The 21,735-nt window shown below is 35.4% G+C and overlaps 1 protein-coding gene across 1 annotated transcript; it reads right to left on the bottom strand.

Annotated features, from left to right (window-relative positions):
- Nucleotides 1-5,701: 5,701 nt before the first annotated feature.
- LOC132183676 (copper-transporting ATPase PAA2, chloroplastic) lies at nucleotides 5,702-21,699 on the bottom strand. Its single transcript, XM_059597049.1, has 18 exons — nucleotides 20,898-21,699; nucleotides 20,655-20,732; nucleotides 20,294-20,391; nucleotides 20,131-20,184; nucleotides 19,835-19,921; nucleotides 18,975-19,139; nucleotides 16,870-16,980; nucleotides 16,496-16,564; nucleotides 15,418-15,527; nucleotides 15,078-15,183; nucleotides 14,089-14,155; nucleotides 12,244-12,323; nucleotides 11,586-12,040; nucleotides 8,550-8,724; nucleotides 8,133-8,264; nucleotides 7,280-7,430; nucleotides 6,085-6,213; nucleotides 5,702-5,940 (listed from the first exon to the last, which is right to left on the bottom strand). The coding sequence occupies exons 1-17, from the start codon at nucleotides 21,544-21,546 to the stop codon at nucleotides 6,125-6,127; spliced, it is 2,676 nt and encodes an 891-aa protein (XP_059453032.1). The 5' UTR covers nucleotides 21,547-21,699; the 3' UTR covers nucleotides 5,702-5,940; nucleotides 6,085-6,124.
- Nucleotides 21,700-21,735: the final 36 nt, after the last annotated feature.

Here is a 21,735-nt window from a genome sequence, read left to right as displayed (position 1 = left end):
CTCCCATATTTGTTTTCACAGTGCTTGGGTTAGATGTATGTTAGAACATCTACCCTCTTCTTTTCCAAACCTCTCCATTGCCAAATGGTATCCACTGCGAACAATATATAACCCATTTTTTGTATGCTCCCACGTCATCATATCCTTCCCCCTTCATGGACAAACTCCCATACTACAAATCATGCTGGCTTCATCTTCATTAAATACCTCATTTATTAAAGTAGTATTCCACCAATTTGTATGAACATCCATTAATTCACTAACCTTAGCTTCTCGATCAAGAATTGTTACCGGCGATCGAGGTGTATATGCTATCGGAATTGGTAACCAAGGATCATCCCAAATTCGGATCATCGCTCCATCCCCCATTCTCCATATAAGTCATTCTTTTAGCAGCTTCTCAGAATTCCAAATACTTCTTCATGCATATGACGGCTTACTTCCAAGATTAGAATCCATAAACGTCCCATTCGTATAATATTTGTCCCTCATAATTTTTGCAACCAAAGAATCAGGATTTTGGATCAACCTCCATCCTTGTTTGGCTAATAAAGCCATATTGAACCACTCCAAATCTCTAAAGCCCAATCCTCCTGAAGCTTTCGATTTTCCCATTTTATACCAGCTCATCCATGTAATGTGCCTCTCATTCTCCTTATGACCCCACCAGAATTTTGACATCATACTAGAAATATTCTGGCACAAAATCTTGGGCAGCTAGAAAACGCTCATTGTATAAGTGAGAATTGCCTGAATGATCGCCTTCAGCAGAACCTCTTTCCCCGCTTGTGAGAGGAATTTCGCTTTCCACCCATTTATTCTTTCCCAGATTTTCCCCTGTATGCCTATAAAAGAACTCACACATGATCTACCAACAAGAGGGGGAAGCCCAAAATATTTCTCGTAACTACAAGTGGTGCTAAGTCCTGCAATGGATAAAAGATGATCCTTTGCCTCTTGCTTAGTGTTTTGGCTAAAGAAGATAGAAGTTTTCTCTCAGTTTAATTTCTGACCCGAAGCCTTCTCATAAATTTGTAGAAGCTCTTGTATTTGAACCCACTCAACCACATTAGCTTTGCAAAACAGCGAGCTATCATCAGCAAAGAAGAGATGATTAATGGTAGGCTTGTAATCCGTTGATCATTTTCAGCCTTAAATAATAGAGCGCTTAAACCTTCCGCATACAAAAGGTATGGATTTCCTAAGTAGATTAGAAGCACTTGTTTATTATTATTAACGTTATTAAAAAAAAAAGACATATTTATCATTTTATCATATATTAAAAGACAACACTTTTAAAGATTAGGTTGAAAGAATTTGTAAAAATTCTCTATCCTTCTAATATTTAAGTTGTTTGGGATATTTTTATTTTGAAAAATAAAATAAAAATATTAATAAACAGTCATTAACAAACAGGGCAGTGTAGAGTTGTTAAACGAACAAGTCGTTCGCGAACAAGCTCGGGATTGGCTCGTATAAGCTTGGCTCGTGCTCGACTCAATTATTAAATAAGGTGTTTCATGAACACAGATACGAGCTCAAATATTAAACAAAGCAAGCTCGGTTCGACTCGGTTAGGCTCGTGAGCAATTCGTATAAGGCTCGAATTGATAGTTGTTCACATAGTTGGTCATAGTAACATTAAAAATTGATGAATTTTTTTCCCTAATAACATCATTTTATTATAAAGGGTTAATAACTTTTTTGGTATCTGAGTTTTCACTTTTTTTATTTTTTCCCCCCTGAATTTTAAAACATGACAAATCTAGTACCCAACCTATGGGGAAAAGACAAAATCAATACCTCCATTAGTTCCGTCAGTCCTACTTAACGGGTTTAGTTGAAAAATCAACAAGGAAAGTTTGGAACTAGTCTCTGAAATTACTCGAAAGAACTTGGACATGTAATAGTGTCTGAAATAAAAATAAATTCTTGTCAACTCAGCAATACATTCTTTCCCTTGTTTTCTCGGCAACCAAACAGAGGCAGCTCGTTTTTTTTGTTGTTTTTTTATTTATTTATTATTATTATTATTTTTTAATTATTTTTACTTTTTAGGGTTCCAAGCTTTCCTTGTTGATTTTCTTACTAAACCCGTTAAGTAGGATTGACGGAACTAACGGAGGTATTGATTTTGTTTTTTCCCCATAGGTTGGGTACTAGATTTGTCATGTTTTAAAACTCAAAGGGGGAAAAATAAAAAAGTGAAAACTCAGGTACCAAAAAAGTTATTAACCCTATTATAAAAGAATGCATATCCTCTCTCTTCGAAACCAAATGTCTTGTTGTCTTGACTCAGGTTTCATATTCGACTAGCTAGATTAATCAAATGTTCATATGCAAGTTGGCTTATTGAGCCGTTTAAGAATATTTAAAGTTTAAATTTATAATAAAAAAAATAAATTAAATAAAAGAGCCAGCTCGCGAACCGGTTCAACTTATTATAAGCTGAAACTTGAGGTCAACTTTTTGATTTATTCTTAAACTTGACTTAAACTCGAGTAAAATTTGAATGAGCTAAAAGTCAACCAAAGAAAGTTTGCTCAAATTCGCTTTGTTTACACTCGTAGGGCGGCTGTGTATAAAAAATTGATAATATCAAAAAGGGCAAAAAAAAAATACGGTGAAAAAAAAAAAACCCTCGATAAAAGGGACAACGGCGATTCCGTTAATTTATCAGAAGGTAACGGGGTGTAAAAGAAAGAGACGGCCAAAAGATCTGCAAACCCCTGGGTCCACAAGTCTATTTCGTACTCTATGATTAAAGTCCCATCAATTTTTTTTTTTTAAAAAAAAAAAGAAAAAAAAGGAAAGTTCCCCCCGCTTTGTTCATTGAGTTTTTAATTTAATTTAATTTAATTTTTTTTTTTTTTAATTTCTCACCTCGGGAAGGTCATTTTGTCATGTCTCCTCCCAGGGCTCTGAGCCTCTGAGAGGCCCTGATGATTCATATGGGCCCCCATGGCCTAAAAGCCTGACAACACAGGTTGACGGCCTCGAACGCCGTCAACGTCTCTGTCGAAGGTCGTTTTCACCCATTTCCTAATTTTTTCATAATTTAACCCTAGTATATATATATATATATATATATGTACTTTATTAACTGTCATTACCGATTTTTGTTCTTCTACTTATTTATTTTTTATTCTTTTTTGACAACTAACTTTAATGACTGTGTAAAATGTTTCTGGGATCAAAGCATACTCCCCCCGGGCCAACAATTCTCTCAATTTGTGGCCACGTGGCCCACTTGGTATCTTAGTAATAGTCTCCATGTGCTTGTGTCACTAATGCTTATAAAAACCAACCTAATTATTTGTTTGAATAGCTTCTAATTTAGGTAGATAATGTAAAAAATACTATATATAAGAGCATTCTCAATAGAGCGGCCAAATTTTTATGCAAAATAACTTTTCAAAATTTACTTTTATTTAGTTTAGCTAAAAATTTTTTAAATACCTCTTATATCCGATTAGTTATATTTTTATCTGTATCATTTAAATATTAAATATTTTTATTTTTTTTATAAGGATTGTATTTTTCTTAAATATCCTATTTTTCAAATTTTGGGGAAAAAAAAGAGATGTGGAGAGAGAAATAGTAGGAGAAATTTTTGAAAAAAGAGAGATTGAAGAAAAATAGTAGGAGAAAATTTTGAGAAAAGAGAAAACATGTGAGAAAAATAATAAAAAAATGAAATAGCTCATGAGAAAAGTGCCACTACATGTAACATTTTATTTATTTATTTTTTTTGGCTAATCTAATAAAATATTCATTTTGCATTTTTTTTTTCTAATCTAATATGTTTTTTTTTTTTTTTTTTAAATTTTTTTTTATTTACAAATATTAGCCATTTTAGATAAAAGTACAATTTGGCTCCTCCATTGGGAATGGTATAACTTATACGTTCAAATAAATTTTAAATTGTTTGGCCATTATTTGGACAAATAAGCTTTGAGGAGTGGTAGGTTTACAAATAAATATTATAGAAAAACTTTTACAAACTGATGTGGCACAACATGATTAGGTTTTTTAAAATTTGAATTTATCTTATATCCAATCATATTGTGTCACATCAGTTTTTAAAAGTTTTTCTGTAAAATTTGTTTGAAAGTCTAGCATTCCTCGTGAGCCTTATATGGAATCTCTCACATTATTTTCTCAAAGTGTTAGTAATTCAAACAAACCTCATCAAGATTTTCTTGATACCACTTAACCACAACTACCGGTAGTAACATGTGGACACCTTAATCTCTTAATATGAGGTTAAAAAACATAGAATTTAAATATATATAATTTTGGGACTAAGAGGACCATATTTTGGACGATAGTGAGAAAAGTGGAATAGTGACTACAAATTTGTGGACCGGAAAAGATAAATCTTGAATAGAGAATAATTTGTTTTTTTTTTTTTTTTTTTAAAAAGAATATTTAAATAGAATAATGAATAATTAAAATATTAAATCACGTGGAATGTTTTGAAAAAGTGAGTGACTAAAATTAAAAAAAAAAAAAATTTAAACTATTTTAGCTGCTAATCAATTTGCTGAGGCTTAACTAGTAAAATACATCAAATAAAATAACAGTTTACATTTTTTGTTTCTACTAAATTTTAGAAAGTTATAATGTATGGTTATAACTTTTTAGTCTCTCTTAATTATCAATTTGTTAAATCTTAACAGAGAAATTATAAATAACAAAAATACCTCATTATAAAAATAAAAAACTAAAAAAAAAGTGAAAAAGACACTGCATAACCGTGGGTCGTCCTTTTTTATTTTTATTTTTTAAATTTAAGGAAATAATTATAGTTTTATAAATGTTAGGAAGATATAACTGACATTTTATATATATGTTAAATGAAAATGAAAATTAGAAACTTCAAATTGCAAATTTTAAAAGTTAAAAAAAAAAGCTTGCAAACTCGGTACTCTAGTTCAAGTGTATATATATATATATCAGCATCTGGATTACCGGGGCATTGATTTGCGTGACAAAGAACTTTCAAAGGAAATTTCTGGAACCTAAAAATTATCATTAAATTTTATATCCATCAATATTAGATTTTGTGTGTACACCAAGCGAGTTAAGTTTACGAAAGGTTCAGTGTGGCGGGCATATTCCAGATAGCCAAATTATTTTTATTTATTTATTATTTTTTGGGCAGTGCCTTCAATATTTTGCAGCTACTCAGCTCTGACATCAATACGGCAATACCCACGGACTCATCCGAAATCATTATATATATATATATATATATATATATATATATCAAAAGGGACAACAGTATGAGACAATATCAAATGACTTTTAGATTTTCATATTTAGTTGAAATGGATTTGTATGAAAGTTTAAAAACACATTAATTTGAAATTGATGCGTGCTGAATGGATTGTTTCAAATGTGATCAATGGTCGTAGTGTTGGTTGCTATGTCAAACTTTTTTGGTTTTAACTACTGCATAGTAAGCTTTTTTTGTCATGAATCGTTAAAATAAGACTTTGAATGTAAATTATTTAGTTCTCAGAAAGAAATCAACCAAAAACCAAAATTTTGACACATAAATATTGATAGATGATCTCTATTTTCTAAAACATCTTCAGTCCTATTGTTATAAGAGTTTGTGAATTTTGTGTTCTTTTTTTGTTTTTTGGTATATATTTGTATATTCATGAATCATTTCTAGTATTAAGATAATATGAATATTTTAAGAGTTTGTTTTGAAAATTTAGTCTAGCCTCCCAAGAAAAAACTCCTGACTCGATCACTGTAAATTGATGGCATGGCAGTGTTCAGTGACACACCAATGCTATTGGTAGTATTGAGAGGGCACATGAAACCAGCATGTAAAATAAATGAACCTATTTTACTGTAGATGCAGGCTATTGTCCCCGGATCTGCTGCTTCCAAATCTGAATTATCAACCCTGCTTTTCTAACCCTGCCATGCCCAAGCAAACAGTTGTTTACCAAGTTTTTTTTTTGTTCCCTCTTTTATTTATTTTTATTGTAGAAACAAACTAGTTCAGAACTAGAAAAAAAAAAAGAAAAAGAAAAAAGAAAAAAGAAAAAACTCATCCGCAACCTTCAAATGACGGGTATCTTTGGCATCTGATTCATCAAAGCTAGCTCTTTCTGCTTTTCTGAGACCCATGGAGCTGTAGAAGCAACGAGTTGCTGACAACAAATATTGAACTCAGAGCCATCAGCCCACCTGTCAAACCAAACGTCAGAGTGATGAAAGACTGACTATCATTCACATGATAAATAAATAAATAAAAGGGTTAAACACTTAAAAACTCTTAGAATTTGTACTGTTTATTTTTTTGTCTTATAGCGTTTAATTAGTATCACAAGAAATATATGTAATTTGATAGAAACAAAAATGATACCTCCATTAATATTTCGTCTAAAACTTAATAAAATGCCATATTTGAACCAATCAAACGTCAACACATGTTATGTAATTAATTTTTTTAAAATAATTTAAAAAATATATTTTTTCAAAAAAAAAAAAAAAAATAGAGAAAAAAAATTGAGGGTGGCTACGGCCATTTGGAGGTGGCCGAGCCACCCACTTGGTGCAACCACCCCCAGTACCCACTGGGGCTGGTTTCTGCCACCCCTTTGGCACCAAGGGGGTGGCCCAGATGGGGGTGGCCAAGCCACCCCATGGCCAAAGCCACCCCCAAATTTTTTTTATTTTTTTTTTGAAAAATATATGTTTTGGACGAAATTTTAATAGAAGTACCATTTTCGTCTTTATGAAAATCACATGTACCTCCTGTGATACAAATAAAACCTTAGGGAGCAAAAAATAATGAGTTCAAACCCTAAGGGGTTTTTAAGTATTTAACCTTAAATAAAATAAGTAGGGGGTGCTCAAATTTATCGAGGCAAAGGCAATATGGGTCCGTTCGATAAAGGATTTTGGCAACTCAAAGGCAACCCCAACTTTTTTTTTTTTTTCAACATTCTTACTTTTTATATCACATCAATCACTTTTTATTATTATTCAAATAAAAAAATTACTACAAAATAAAATTTTTCATTTTTCTATACCAAACATCCTTACTTTTTCATTTTTTCAAAAAAACATTCTTACATTTTTTTTTTGTTTTTTTTCACATCAATCAATTTTTGCTATTTGCTATGGTGCAAAACCAATGCCATCAAAACCGTTTGTGAAACACACCCATATTCTACAAGATGAGCATGGAACATGGTTTTTTCACCATTCAAATAAAAGAAAATGGATTGAGTAATAAGATTTTGCGGACCTGAAAGTGAAGGTGTCATGGCAAAATCATACTGGGGAAGGAGTACTCCAGCAGCTATGGGAACGGCAACGACATTGTACGCTATGGCCCATGACAAATTTTGGTACACTTTCGACATTGTTGCCTGTGAAAGTTCTAGTGCATCTACAACCTGCCAGTAAAAGAAGTCAGAAAGCAGAAGTATGGAAAACCTAATAGGCTTTGTCTAGTGAATGAAAAAGTGACCTATTCAAAAGCTTGCATTAGTTTCTTTGTTCTGTTGTGATTTCCCAATTTTATAGGACTCCAAAACCATAAAAAGAGAAGATGAAATTTCAATGCATTGGAATTTGGATAACAGATTATGCCTCACCAGGAGCTTCTCTCAAGTGACTAACTTGAGATGGCAACAACTTTGCAAACGTAAGGCATGCAACTACGTATCATACATGCTCTTTGAAACTCTGAATTAATGCCAATAGGAGTCATGAATAAAGGTTCATATCTAAAAATTGTCCAAAGTTTTCTAGGTTGAATGGTTACTTTGATCATTACTGAACAGAGTAAGAGCTTAAAGTGCGGTTTGTATACCATCTTATGGAGAAAAAGAAAATATGTAATTAATTATGCCTTCAATATAAAAGCTATCAAAAAAGAATGTTATCTAATATGTTTTAGCTTCAAGAACAATCATTATCAAAAAACCATAAAAACACATCATCTAATATTATGTATAACAAATATCCATCACTTCATATTATTGCCAAGTTAGAGACCAACGGCAGTTTTTTTTTTTTTTGTTGCAACAGAGAAATCCCAAGAATGATGAGTTGCATAAAACAAGACGAAATCTGTCACACGAGAAAGAACATACTTGTGAAAGTTTGTTTCCAAGAAGTACAATGGATGCTGCATCTGATGCGGCATTTTCTTGGGCTTCAATCTGCAGAGCAATCCCAACATCGGCAAGCGCCAGACACGGTGCATCATTTATGCCATCACCTACCTTAATAAAACAAGGCATATTAGAACAACACCATTTCCGTCAAGGCAATAGCTTTTTAAGGGTCCATGGTAGGTTGTTTAGAGATAGGGTGTTTGATAGTCATGAGAAAGGTTAGATGCTCAACTGAGGTTTACCTCAGAGCTGTTTTGTTTGCATCCATAAAATTTAATGTAAATATCTAATTGAAAAAATCGAGTCACTAGCATTCTAGGACCCATTTGACCATTGCAAATTGGCTATGTTCATATAAATTCAAGAGTAAGGGATATGCTAGAAGATGGTTACCATAGCAACATGATGCCCAGCAGATTTAAGAGTTGAGATAACTTCAGATTTCTGCTGAGGAGTCAAGGAAGCATTGATACAATCACTTCCAATTCCAACTGTCTTCGCAATAGTTGCAACTGCCTCTTCCCTGTCTCCTGATACAACGACTGTTTTGATACCCTTCTGCTGGAGCCTACCCATCAAAGCAGTAATATAAGGACATAAAGCAGGAAATCACATGATAATAATAACAAGTCCAAGACGTTAATTCAGCAAATACCATACAAAGAATAGGATACTAGGATTCAATCTATTAGTGAGGAGGAGGCAGTATGGGTGGAGCAAGCTTTCGAGGAAGTGGAGGTTTTTGAGGTGGTGAAAGGCATGAATGGGGATAGAGCTCCAGGCCCAGATGATTTTTCTATGGTGTTCTTCCAATCTTGTTGGGATGTTATTGGATTAGATGTCATTAAAGTCTTGCTTGAGTTTCATTAGCCGGGCAAGTTTGAGAAAAGTTTGAATGCTACTTTCATCACTCTTATTCCTAAGAAAGTGGGGGCTGTTGAGGTCAAAGACTATTATCGTATTAGTTTGGTGAGCAGCATCTACAAAATTATTGCAAAGATCTTGGCGAATAGATTGAAAACTGTTTTGGAGATATCATTTCAAGGACTCAGAATGCTTTTATTAGAGGTCATTAGATCCTAGACTTAGTTCTTATCACTAATAAATGTCTACATAGCCGTCTCAAATTAGATGAGGCGGTAATTAAATATAAATTGGATTTAGAGAAGGCTTATGATCAAGTTAGTTGGGACTTTTCGCTTTTACATGTTAAGGAGATGTGGCTTTAAGGAGAAATGGCAGACGTAGATCATGCACTGCCTAGCCACAATTTGGTTTTCCATTATGATTAATGGTACATCAAATGGTTTCTTCAATAGTTCTAGAGGTCTGAGACAGGGTGACCCTCTTTCCTCCCTCCTTTTTGTGATTGTTATTGAAGCTTCGAGTCATATGATGTTAGCTCCTACGAATGAGGACTTCATCACTGGTTTTTTGATGGGAGCTAGGAATGATGATCTTGTATTTGTATCCTATCTCCTTTTTGCCAATGACATCCTCATTTTCTATGGGACTGCTCCATATTACTTTTGAGATGTATTCTATTTTCTTTTGAAGCTGCTTCAGGGCTAAAGATTAATAACATTGATTAGGAGCACGCTCCCCAACCTTCCCACATATTTCATTTCCCTCTTCCCTATCCCAGTTGGTGTTGCTAATCGGTTAGAAAAATTGCAAAGGGATTGGGGTGGTTTGGATAATGAGTCAAAACTCCATATTGTTAGTTGGAATAAGGTTTGTACTCCTATTCAGCTTGGAAGGCTGGGGATCAGAACTTTGATTACGTTTAATCAGGCTCTATTGAGCAAGTGGCTATGGAGGTTTGCTGTAGAGAGAGGCTTTTTGGTATCAAATAGTGGATAAGAAGTATGAGAGTTTGGCGGGTGGATAGTGCACTAAAGGTGTCACTAGACCTACGGGATGAGTCTTTCAAAACACATTAGAAGGGAGTCAGGTGTCTTCTCTAGTTTTGCTAGTGTTGAGGTCGGTTATGGCTTTCGTACTAGGTTTTGGCATGACATGTGGTGTGGAGATCGTCCTATGAAGGAATCTTTTTTTGGAGTTATTTTGTCTTGCTAGGAATAGGGATGCTCTAATGGCTGACCTTAGGGCTGTTAGTAATTATATGGTTCATTGGAACATTAATTTCTTTAGGTTGGGGGGTTGACTCAGTCTCTTCTCTCTTCAATATCTTGTATTCAGCTAGGGTGGGTCGGGAAGGAAATGATAAACTATGTTGGATGCCCCCAAAAAGAACTTTTGAGGTTAAATCTTTTTACAAGGTTCTTACGTTCACTCTTCCTTCCCTTGGAAGAGCATTTGGAGGTCTAAGACTCCTTTGAAGTTGGCTCAGCATCCCTAGGGAAAATTCTCACCTTAAATAATCTTGCGTCACATCAAAGTGAGATATTGGTGTTGTATGTGAACAAGAGTGGGAAAATTTCACATTATCTTCTTCTTTATTGTGATGTTGCGAGAGATTTGTGGAATATGGTATTTTAGATGTTTGGAGTAGAGTAGGTTATGCCTAGACAGGTAGTGGATCTCATGTCGTGTTGGAAACGAAGGCTTGGTTGGAATGATATCGATATTGTTTGGAATGCAATGCATTCCTTAATGTGGTGCATTGAATAGAAATGAATGCTGAAGCTCAGATCTACAAATTTGTTTTTTAAAATCAAATTTGTAGTGGATCTCTGCTAGTGCCCTTGTCTTTGTCTCTAGCTTTGCAGATTTTTGTACTCTTTTTTCTCGTTCTTGATTTTTTTGGATATTTTTCACTTGTATACTTCCTATTTACTTGGTTTCTTGCGCTTTCAATGAATTTCTGTTACTTATAAAAAACAAGCTAAAACTTGATGGTTTTTACTCATCAGTAGAATATGAAAATTACCTCACAGAACTAATTAAAAGAACACAATTACCCATCCCAAGGTTTGGGACAAATTATGCAACATAGAAGCATGGAAGACTAGAAATCAGGAAGATGCTGGCAAACATATCAAATACATAAATTTATTATAGAAAAATGTTAAAAGAAAAGTTCGTATTTGTACTCATTTTACTCTGCATAGAGCACATTATTCTTAGGAAGATCTTCTCGCTCCATAATCAGAGACAATCTATATACTTTTCGTGACAAGTGCACTGAAATGATTCTTTTGGTGAGGTTCAGGAAAAACTTGAGTTTAGGTAACATAAATGAGGAATTCCCTGAGCAAAAAGCAGAAGAAAGGGAAGAGGAGAAAAAAAGAAAATTGAGTTACACTATAGCTGGAAACAGTGAACAGATTTTGTAAACAAGGATGCTCATGGCCGCTTTTAAGTTAAAACTACTCGGACATACTTATCAGATGAAGTAAAGAAGAGTTCTTCTATATGCAGCCAGAAATGATCAGAATAATATCATTTTATGGGAAAGCAAATTACCTGGTCACAGTAGATTCAGCATCATGACGTAAACTATCAGATATTGCAATAGCGCCAATGATGCCTTCTCCTTCACGTCCAACATAAACAACTGTTTTTGAACAGTTTGCCAATGATATGCCTTTTGATGAATGTTGCATCACAGCATGCTCTAGATTCATTATATCAGCCGTGCTTGTTCTCCTATTGAACCGTTCATGAACCCACTCTAGAGCACCAACTGCTACCAAACGCCCATCTACTTCCGCTAAGGTTCCGAAACCTGGTTCTGTTACTTGTCCTCGTGTGACTGGGATATCCAAATATAATGATTCAGCTCTCTTTATAATAGCCTTTGCAATTGGATGTGATGCCGTTTTCTCTACTGCAGCAGCAATTTGAAGAATTTCGGATTCTTCATAAACAAAGGAAGCCACAGCAGAAACAGCAGGTTTTCCTTCTGTAAGTGTCCCTGTCTGAAAGTTGAGACGTTGAGTGAGGATAAAGTGTACTCAAATGATGTAGAGTAAAATGCATTATTATACAACATATTTCCAATTTTTCAGAGTCAGTTCCATGTGTCATATGTGTGTGATTGTATCAGAGCGAGAAGGCACTCTCAACTTACTTGAGCTCAAAAAAAAAAAAAAAAAAAAAAAAAAGGGAAAGAAAAAACCACCTTATCTAAAGCAACATAATCTATGCTGGCCAAGCGTTCCAATACATCTCCTCCTCTAATAAGAAGTCCTTGTCTTGCTCCTGCTCATGTTCCAAGAAGTACAATATTTACAATTTAAGGGATAGAAAAACAAACAGATGATTTATTGCTGCACAATGCAGAAAAGTCTCAAGCACAAGTGAGCTTTATGACTTGATTTAAGACATTCTCCATACCAGCCTATCGAAGTTGTACTGTCATATTCAATAAACTGATATTAAAAGAACTACTCTCCTCAATCCCCAATTAGATGGATCCTTTCCTTTTTGGGCTGCCTAAAAATATATGGGAGTTTTCAAAAGTGAAATCATTTATTCATTTAATTTCCAATATGGACCCACACCTTTCCCGATCCACCCAAGGAATCTTAGAAAGGACGTTAAGTTTATTTCATTTCATAAGTGCATGTCATTTTCCATAAACAAGTATACTTCAAATTAGTTTTCTCCAAAAGTTATTTTTTGGATGCTTAAAGATGATAATCACAATACGAGTAAACTACAAATCTCCTTTATGTTTCCTCGGTTATCTGAAGTCATATCTATAAGTAACTCATTTTAGCATCTTTTAAGACAGATCCTCACTATTTTTGGCCATTGTACCCTCAATCAAGTTACATTTCCACATCAATAATAGTTACCATGAAGAAAGAAAGTTAATTGCAGGGCATAAAGTATCACATGAGCAGCAGGATTCTCTGTTTTAGAACTTCTGTCTATATTATAAAATAGGGGAAACTTCACTTACCCCTCACAAACTTTCGCGCTTTTTGCAAACACCCCCTCATTGTTCGAAAACTCTTACTTTGATATATCTAACTTTCATTTCCTTCCACTTTGCCTCTTCCGTTAGGATTTTCTGTGAAATCCTAATGGAGGGGTGTGAAATTCCAATCTTCCCTTTTTTTTTTTTTTAATATAATAATTATAATATTTGGAGAAACTTCACTTTCCCATCTTGAACTTACGCACCTTTTGCAAACACCCCCCTATCTTCAAAGTCTCTCACTTTGGTGTATCGAACTTTTGTTTCGTTTCAGTTACTACATTCCGTTAGGATTTTCTGTTAAATCCTAATGGGAGGGGGTGTGAAATTCCTAAAATGCCCTTATTTTTATTAAAAAATAATTTTTTATTAAAAAAAACTCTTGACCCGTGGGTTCATCGGTGTTCTATCCGCTCCTTACACTTTCACGAATTAGAGCAGCATTGCATTCTAACAATTTGAAAGACCTCGGTGGGTCACCAGGTGACCCATCGGAGGGTCACTAGTGTGGATCACTTTTTTTTTTTTTTTTTTTAATATAATAATTATAATAATAATTTTTTATTTATAAATAAGGGTAAATTTGAAATTTTTAAAAATTTTAGGGATATAAAGGTCTTTTACTCATTCTACCGTTTGATTTAACTCTAATATCTAATGGTAGGGGGTAATTGGAACGAAATGAAAGTTCGATACACCAAAGTGAGAGACTTTGAAGATTGGGGGGGTGTTTGCAAAAGACGCGTAAGTTCAAGGGGGGTAAGTGAAGTTTTCCCTAATTTTTTATTTATAAATAAGGGTAAATTTGAAATTTAAAAAAATTTTAGGGGTACAAAGGTCTTTTACTCATTTGACCGTTTGATTTAACTGCAAAATCCTAATGGAAGGGGAAAAGCGAAAGGAAATCGAAATTGGATACATCAAAGTGAGTTTTTGAATGATGGGAGGTGTCTACAAAAAGCTCGAAAGTCTGGAAGGGGTAAGTGAAGGTTCCCCTATAAAATATTCAACTGAATAAAGGGAACAAATTAGATCATGTACCAAGAGAGGTGCCAACTAGGATTGCTGTGGGTGTGGCAAGACCCAATGCGCATGGGCAAGAAACTACCTGTAGGGGAAGAAATAATTAGTTTTATGAACTGAATGAATTTGATAGATGACATTTCATTAGATTTTCTTTAAAAAGTTTCTCATTTGACATATAGGATCATCTACAGAAATGTTGTGACTGCATAGATGGCAGTTATAGACAAATGTCCAAATGAATCACCGTCCAATAGCATCAATTTAAATTATGACAAGATAAAGTGGATTAAATTGACAGAGAGTAATGGCTAGCAGCTTGTAGGATGATTAAGATGCAAAGTTTTCAGTGTCCAGTATTGTTCTACAATTGATTAGTCAGTGATTTAAGCAGCCTAGCACTTTCTAATCTTTTTGTTTTGGATAAGGAGCACTTTCCAATCAACCAATTATTTATCTTAATTCTAAATAATTACTTTATGAAATTATCCATTTAATCCTCTCTCTTTGATTGATTCAGGGTATTGAACCTCATGATGGCAATCTTTCTGGACCAATAAGATTATGCCTTTTGGATTCCTGTTATTTCTTGTAATAAGGACTCCAATAATACCATTAAGGGCCAATCAAATCTCTCCATTTATTTATTATTGCTGGCAATAAGGGCTACAATAATATCATAAAGGTCACCATTTATTAGAAAAACAAGAGAAAACTTCACTTACACCTCCCAAAGTATAAGTGGTTTTGCAATCATAACCTCGAAATTTAAAAATTTGCAATGTTGGCATCCCATGTTTTTGCTCCTTTTAATTTTACTCATTTTTGTTAAAATTAATGCCCCCATTTTTTTTTTCAGGGAAGAAGAAGGTACAACTTATAAATATATCCGTTGAAATGGAAACAGCAAAAAATTGTCTGTTGAGATAAAACCAGAAAATAGTTTTTAAAAAATAAGTTCAGGCAGATATGGCTAGCCAATAGCATATAAGTCCGCCATTACTCACCAATACATCCACAGAAAGTTTCAAGCTCAAAAGCAAAGGATCTCCTTCTGGCCCAGCAATATCATTGAGCAAAACATCTGGAAAAACGTGTGTCCCAATATAATACCTGAACATGAATACAACAAGTTGAAAGAAGCTAATAGACAATAACAGAACATATTAAAGACTCCAATTTCAACATTGAGTTAAATTGATTAATGTTATAGGGGACTCAGAAGTCTAGCTTTTCTTGAGAATTTAATCCTGATCCATTCATCCTTCCATCAACCCTTAAAGCACTTTTAGTTGGTATGGCTCAATCAAATAGAAAGAAAAAAAAACTAGATAAGTAAACACATACCAAAATGCAAATGTAGCAGCTGAAAGAGTCATTACACTATATACAAATGGCCCAGCTATTGAATCTGCAAGCCTTTGTATAGGAGCTTCATGACCTTGGGCATCCTCAACCTAACAAGTAAAACATAGAGCCTTTGTATTAGCAGACATTACTCATATATAATAAGCTTTAGAATCTCATATATTCTGAACCATCAAGCATTCGATTGTTCATTTAGGCTTATCTCCATAACTGTCAATCCAACCAGGCCAGGTTATTTGAGTTGTTCATGCAACTGTAGTAAGTTTCAAATGTACGCTTATATGGGTTGCTGATGTAGGACGATATTTACCTATATTTTCGATAAAAACGAAAATAAAGAAAATATCAAAAATAATATTGGAGCAACATCACTTTATCAGAATTTTACCCGTTCTTAGATAATGGAAGCACAAAATGAAAGATTGTCACGATTTCTGCTGATTGTCAATTTTATATTATGATTTTATTTTATTTTATTAGGACTTTATTTCCTTTCGTTAATAAGGTTAGATTTGCTTTAATTATTTTCATTTCATTATTAGGATTATGTTTACTATTGCTACTAGGATTATGTTTACTATTACTACTGGGATTAGGTTTACTTTCTCTATAAGTATTTCTCTTCTATAAATAGGTTAGCTTATTATGTAAAACTCAACTAATTGAATTATTATCAAATCAGAGAATTTTATCTCAAATACTCTGCAGAGTTTTATCTTTCTTTTAGCCTGCGAGCTTGTTTTTATCTTTTGGTGTAGAAGACAAAGACGCTTCACCTTGCAGAATCAAAGACGTTACTCTTTGATTAGTTACCTTAGTTTTCTGCTATGTCAGTTGCTAAAATAGCGGTAAAGGGAATAGGAGGGATGGGGTCAATTCTTATTGTTGACTATAACTTTCAACCCTTCCTTAACTTAGCCTATTGGCAACAACGTCTATAATACATGTTTCCTTCACTCACCTCTTTAAAACATGAGGAGGCCTTTCAAATTAACCCTGTTCTATAGATGTGGACCACAAAAATAAAATTAAAGGAATAGAAATGTAGTTTACTAACCATGCGAAAAATCTTGGATATCATTGAGTTGGTGCCAGTGGAAGAGGCTTCAATCCTCAAAGGGCCATCCTGAAACAATAATACACTTCTAATAAAGTTAAATAAAATTGAAATGTCAAAATCCAGATAAACTTGATATGCCAGAGAATTAGCTGAAAAGTGTACTACGTGGCATAAAGCTTAATCTTGGAAGAAGAAAAATGGCAATAAAGAATGTGTGTCAACCTCCCATCTCAGATATCCTAAATATATAAGGTTAATACAAAATATATAATAATAAGTTCTATCTGTCTTAAAGATTAGCGATATCACCCTAAAGAAAATAATCAAGGGCATAAGAATAGCATTACTCTCAAGACTAAATTTAATCATACCCAATTTACTGTGCCAGCAGAGACTGTGAGGCCTTTTTCCTTAAACACAGGGAGTGATTCTCCTGTAAGCATGGATTCATCCACAACACTTCTTCCTGAAACAACTCTTCCCTGTTTCATCAAATTCAATGTCAGCAGCAGACAATCAATATGCACACATCCACTTTTGATATATATATATACACATCAAGAAGCTCCCGGAAGAGCAAACTTAAAAACCAAAATTATTTGAAATTATAGTCTAAATTTATCGTGGACCAAGTTAGAATCCTACAAAGTCTTAGCCTTCTTAGCTTTAATCTTATTTTTATGCTTTTTTGTTTTAAAAAGCTGGTTGGTTCAGTTTGAATTGACTGTTTCTCAGGTAGGGGTAAGCTGGTAATGTTCACATTTGATGGAATAAGCTGTACCAGAGGCCCTTAAGTCTTATTTTTAGTTTTGGGGGCCATTTTCTATTATTATTATTATTTTTTTCTAGCGGTTTCTACTTGGTTTAGTAGTTTTTTCTTCTTTTTTCATTTAAAAATCCCAGCGGATTGGCAATAGCCTATATAAAGGCCTCCATATAATCTGTCAGTAGGTAGCCACCCCTTCTCAGGGAACCGTACATGAGACTTCCGCATCATACAGCTCTGTCCCGAGCTTCCGTCGTTGGCCCTTGCCATTAGACCACTATCTATCTATGCCTATATGTTCAACTGTTTTATACATATTTCCAGCAACTTCTGAGCATTTAAGACCACTTCTTGAATGCTCAAATGGCTCTGCTCAGTGGAGTGTTTCCTTCACCCGCAGGGTTCATGATTGGGAAGTGGAGGTTTTGGCTTCTTTTTACTCGCTATTGTATTTGCATCCAATTGGTGGGGAAGGGGAGGATAGAATAAGGTGGATCTATTCGCGGAAAGGCAATTTCGAAGTAAGATCTTTCTATAGGATTCTTGCTTCTAAAGATCTCACTCCTTTCCCTTGGAAAAGTATTTGGCGCACCAAGGCCCCTTCGAAAGTGGCTTTCTTTGCTTGGACGGCCGCGCTTGGAAAAATTCTTACTCTGGACAATGTTCGGAAAAGGGGTATTGTGGTGATAAACCGATGTTGCATGTGTGAATCAAATGGGGAGTCCATTGATCATCTCTTTCTACACTGTGGGGTGGCGCGCTCCTTATGGAACGCCATTTTCACTCGGTTTGGTTTGTGCTGGGCTATGCCGGGCAGCGTTAAGGCGATGTTCGATTCTTGGTGGATGGGTGGTAAAAATAGCAGCGCTGTTGTGTGGAAGATGGTCCCTCTTTGCCTCATGTGGTGCATTTGGAACGAGAGAAACGCAAGAAATTTTGAGGATTCGGCCAGGAATTTAGAGGAGCTTATTCACTTTTTCTTGTACACCCTCTTCACTTGGACTGCTGGTTGGCTTGCGCCTTTAGTGATCAGCTTCCAAGATTTTCTTATTAGATTTTCTTCTTCTCTTTCTCTTTCTTAGTCGCTCTCTTGTATACTCCCGGTGTACTAGGGTTGCGCCCCTCTGCGCCTTTGATAAATATATCTTTACTTATCAAAAAAAAAAAAAAAAAAAAAATTGCCTAGGCTGTTTCCTTCTTCCACTTTTCCATTTGAGTTTCAAATAGAACCAAAGACCCTAAACCCCTTCACATCAAATCCCAATAAGATCACATCAAGAAACCTAACTATATTGCTCAAATCCTAAAGATCCTGCATCAGATTTGGTAACAAATTCCCACCACTTCTCAATATATGATGGAATGAGGCTCAACAAACAAAAAAGAAATGAAAGAGATACTATCGTAAATAATCAACAGGACTTTAGTGTTAAACCGAAAAAAAAAAAACACAAGCCATGAGTCTATATAGCTTGAAGATGTTGTAATAGGCCATATTCATGACGCTTGAGGCAATATGCAAACATTTGACCTAACGGGCAATTATCTGATAGCATTATAAATAAGGTTGGCTGGTATCACATGTAAAGTCAGCAATAAAATGCAAAGGGAAACAGCAGAGTATAAGTTGCTCATTGAAAATTCAAATATGATTTCCAATCATGGCTAAATTTAAATCATTGAGCGCCATAAACATTCTGGGCAACTTACATCTACAGGAATAGTTTCTCCAGGCAAAACCAACATGGAGTCTCCTACTCGAATGTCATCAGTTGGGACCTCGACACATATTGCATCAGAGCAAAGTACGCTATCAGCAGATGGATCACTTTCAGAGGGCATAATCACAAGTCGAGACTGAGTGGATATCAGTGACTGCAAAAGCATCCAGCCCACCCAATCAACAAGAATCGATTATTTATCCACCAGAAGATATAAAGTAGATGGGAAAGCACCTCATGCACATATCAATTCATCACAGTGAGCAAATAGTACTCTTAACATCAAATAAATATGCATATCTATGCTGCCTTCATATTGGCCATGGCATTAGGCTAGACGTAATACAGATAACAGAGACATGGAGACACTAAGTCAAAGCAAAAAAACATCGAGGCATCTGTGAATCAAAATGTTTCAGCAACTGACAAAATAATTTATATTTTAATATAAAATGAAGTTGCACAGAATAGAGCAAAGAGAGAAAGCAGCTATGGGAAGAACTAGCAGCGTGGGTGTTCCACTAAAATGCACTGGAGAACCCAAAAAAAAAAAAAAAAAATAAAGGATTCCTTTTCATGCTCGAAATCACCTGTTGAAAACATTTCGAACCACGTATAAATAAGAAAAATCATATTGGCAGATAGAAAGCAAACAATTATGCAGGCCATGTAATAGGATCAAAATATAATTTGCAATTATACAAACATAAGTTTGCAGTAGAAGGCACAAGTTACAAGTTACAGAAATTGAAATGAAGTCGAATTTCATGAATTTCTTGAGAAGATACCAACTTAATGTTCACAGTTTTATTCATTGAAATTAGAGATATGGAGGACATTCTAACTTACTAAAAGTTCATTCATATCACTTGATGCCCTGATTCTTGCCCTTTCTTCCAGAGAACGTCCTAGGAGCACAAAACCAAGAAGCATGACCTGCATACTAAAATACAGGAGCCTTCTAAGAGGAAATTGCAATCTACCAAATTTTAAAGTTTCAACCTACTAGCTTTGAAATGTCATGATAAGATAGGTCGTTATAACAGCCAAGTTGAGTTGTAGGTTTCTAAAGCTCGGCTTGAAAATTTAACAAATTTCTTATAATCATGAGAAACGCTGCAACAAATGAAAGTAGAGCAACTCACCGGTTCCTCAAAGAATGAGGCATCCCATTCAAGCCTTGGGTTAAGAAGTGAGACCTACAAAAGGGAAGAAATTGAAGATTATAAAACTAACTAGAAAAACCAAAAAGGGATCATCTCGGAAAGCAAGTGAAAACTCAATGTCAGCTTTCAAAAAGGGTCTCACCGCGCTAATGATAAATGCTGCAATGGACCCAAATCCCACGAGAGAATTCATATTTGGTGAACCCTTCTTGAATGCCCTCAGACCATCAAAAAGCAAGTCTGACCAATACATTTTTATTGTTTAAACCACAAAATAATAATTGAAATACAGAATTGTGAGAATACAATAAAACAAATCGATCAGCCGGATAGACAGAAATAGAATATAACAGAAGAACTAAAATCGAATATTAATTACTTCACAGATACTGATTAAAATATTCTTTTTTTAGCAAATCTAAAGATCCCTCGAGGCATTGAGTACTTGACAAAACGAGCAGCATATGGTACTTTAACAAGAGGAGGGAGAAACCATTACCGACCTCGTCCAGGTCCCAATAGAGCTCCCAAAGCCAAACCGCCCTTTACATACGAATTATGAAGTACCTCCCAGAACGCTCCTAAACCAACGACAACGAAACCAAAGTCGAGAATTAAAGCACTTTTTTTTTTTTTTTTGGCTTTTATAAGCGAATGTTGCATTGGTTTTCAGAACAAAAAGCAAGAACCAAAAAAGTTCGCAAAACTTGGAGTGAGCATCGTCTGCAATATGATTATACGATTACCATGAGCGACGTGAATCCCAAGAGAATGCAAGATATGCGACGTGTGCGATCCGCAACACAAGGCCACCAAAGTCCAGGCGAAAGCCACGCGATTCCGACTCTTAGTGAGCAATTCCTGCTTGTTCTTCGCCATCTCCTTCCAATTCTTCACTTTCTCCGCCACTCCCATCCCCGAAACCCTCCTCTTCGTCGGAAATCCACACTCCGTCAGCCTCCGAGCCAAATTCTCCGCAACATTCGCCGACAAGTCGATCTCCGCGATTTCTGGCTTCAGTCTGACCGCCGCAGTCTCGGTCAACATGTTGACCACCACCGAGTCGACTCGGTCGTCGGCGGAGAGCATCGATTTGACTCGGGACACGCAGGCCCCGCACATCATTCCCGAGACATCGAGAAGCAGCGATGACTCGTCGCGCTTACGCTCTTGCCGAAACGCGCCGTCTCGTGTCAGTGGTTCAGTCTCCAAGGAGCTGGAAAGAATGAGATTAGGAGCCGATAATCGGCGCCGGTTTGGGAGGGGAAGGTTATGACGCCGTTTTCGTGGAACTAGAGGGTTGAAGTCAGAACGTCGACCAATCGGATTTGTGCCGTAGCTTAAGCAGAGCTTTCGGTGAGGCCAGAGCGAGAGCCCTAGCAGATTGATCGTCATTTCGCTGGAGAGAGAGAGGGAGAGGTGGACGATGAGACTTCAGATTGCCCGTAGCAGAAGTGGAGGTCGTTGTGTTGAATACTGGAACTTCGGCGGTGGGATCAGGATGTGACACGTCAGATAACTACCTCCTCAATTTTCATACATGACTGCTAGTCAGACTAAGAAAGCAGCATGTGGTCAAAACTA

This window comes from Corylus avellana, chromosome ca6, assembly GCF_901000735.1.
Source record: "Corylus avellana chromosome ca6, CavTom2PMs-1.0".
NCBI lineage: Eukaryota > Viridiplantae > Streptophyta > Magnoliopsida > Fagales > Betulaceae > Corylus > Corylus avellana.
This window is presented reverse-complemented; position numbering and strand designations above follow the sequence as displayed.

Excerpts from the sequence above, each read along its gene's own strand:
- LOC132183676 (XM_059597049.1), bottom strand. The coding sequence starts at position 21,546 with ATGACGATCAATCTGCTAGGGCTCTCGCTCTGGCCTCACCGAAAGCTC. Across the intron at positions 8,725-11,585 it reads GCTGAATCTACTGTGACCAG|GCTCCAGCAGAAGGGTATCA; the intron begins GTAATTTGCTTT and ends TTTGATGGGTAG. Across the intron at positions 8,265-8,549 it reads CTGGGCATCATGTTGCTATG|GTAGGTGATGGCATAAATGA; the intron begins GTAACCATCTTC and ends TGTTTTATTAAG.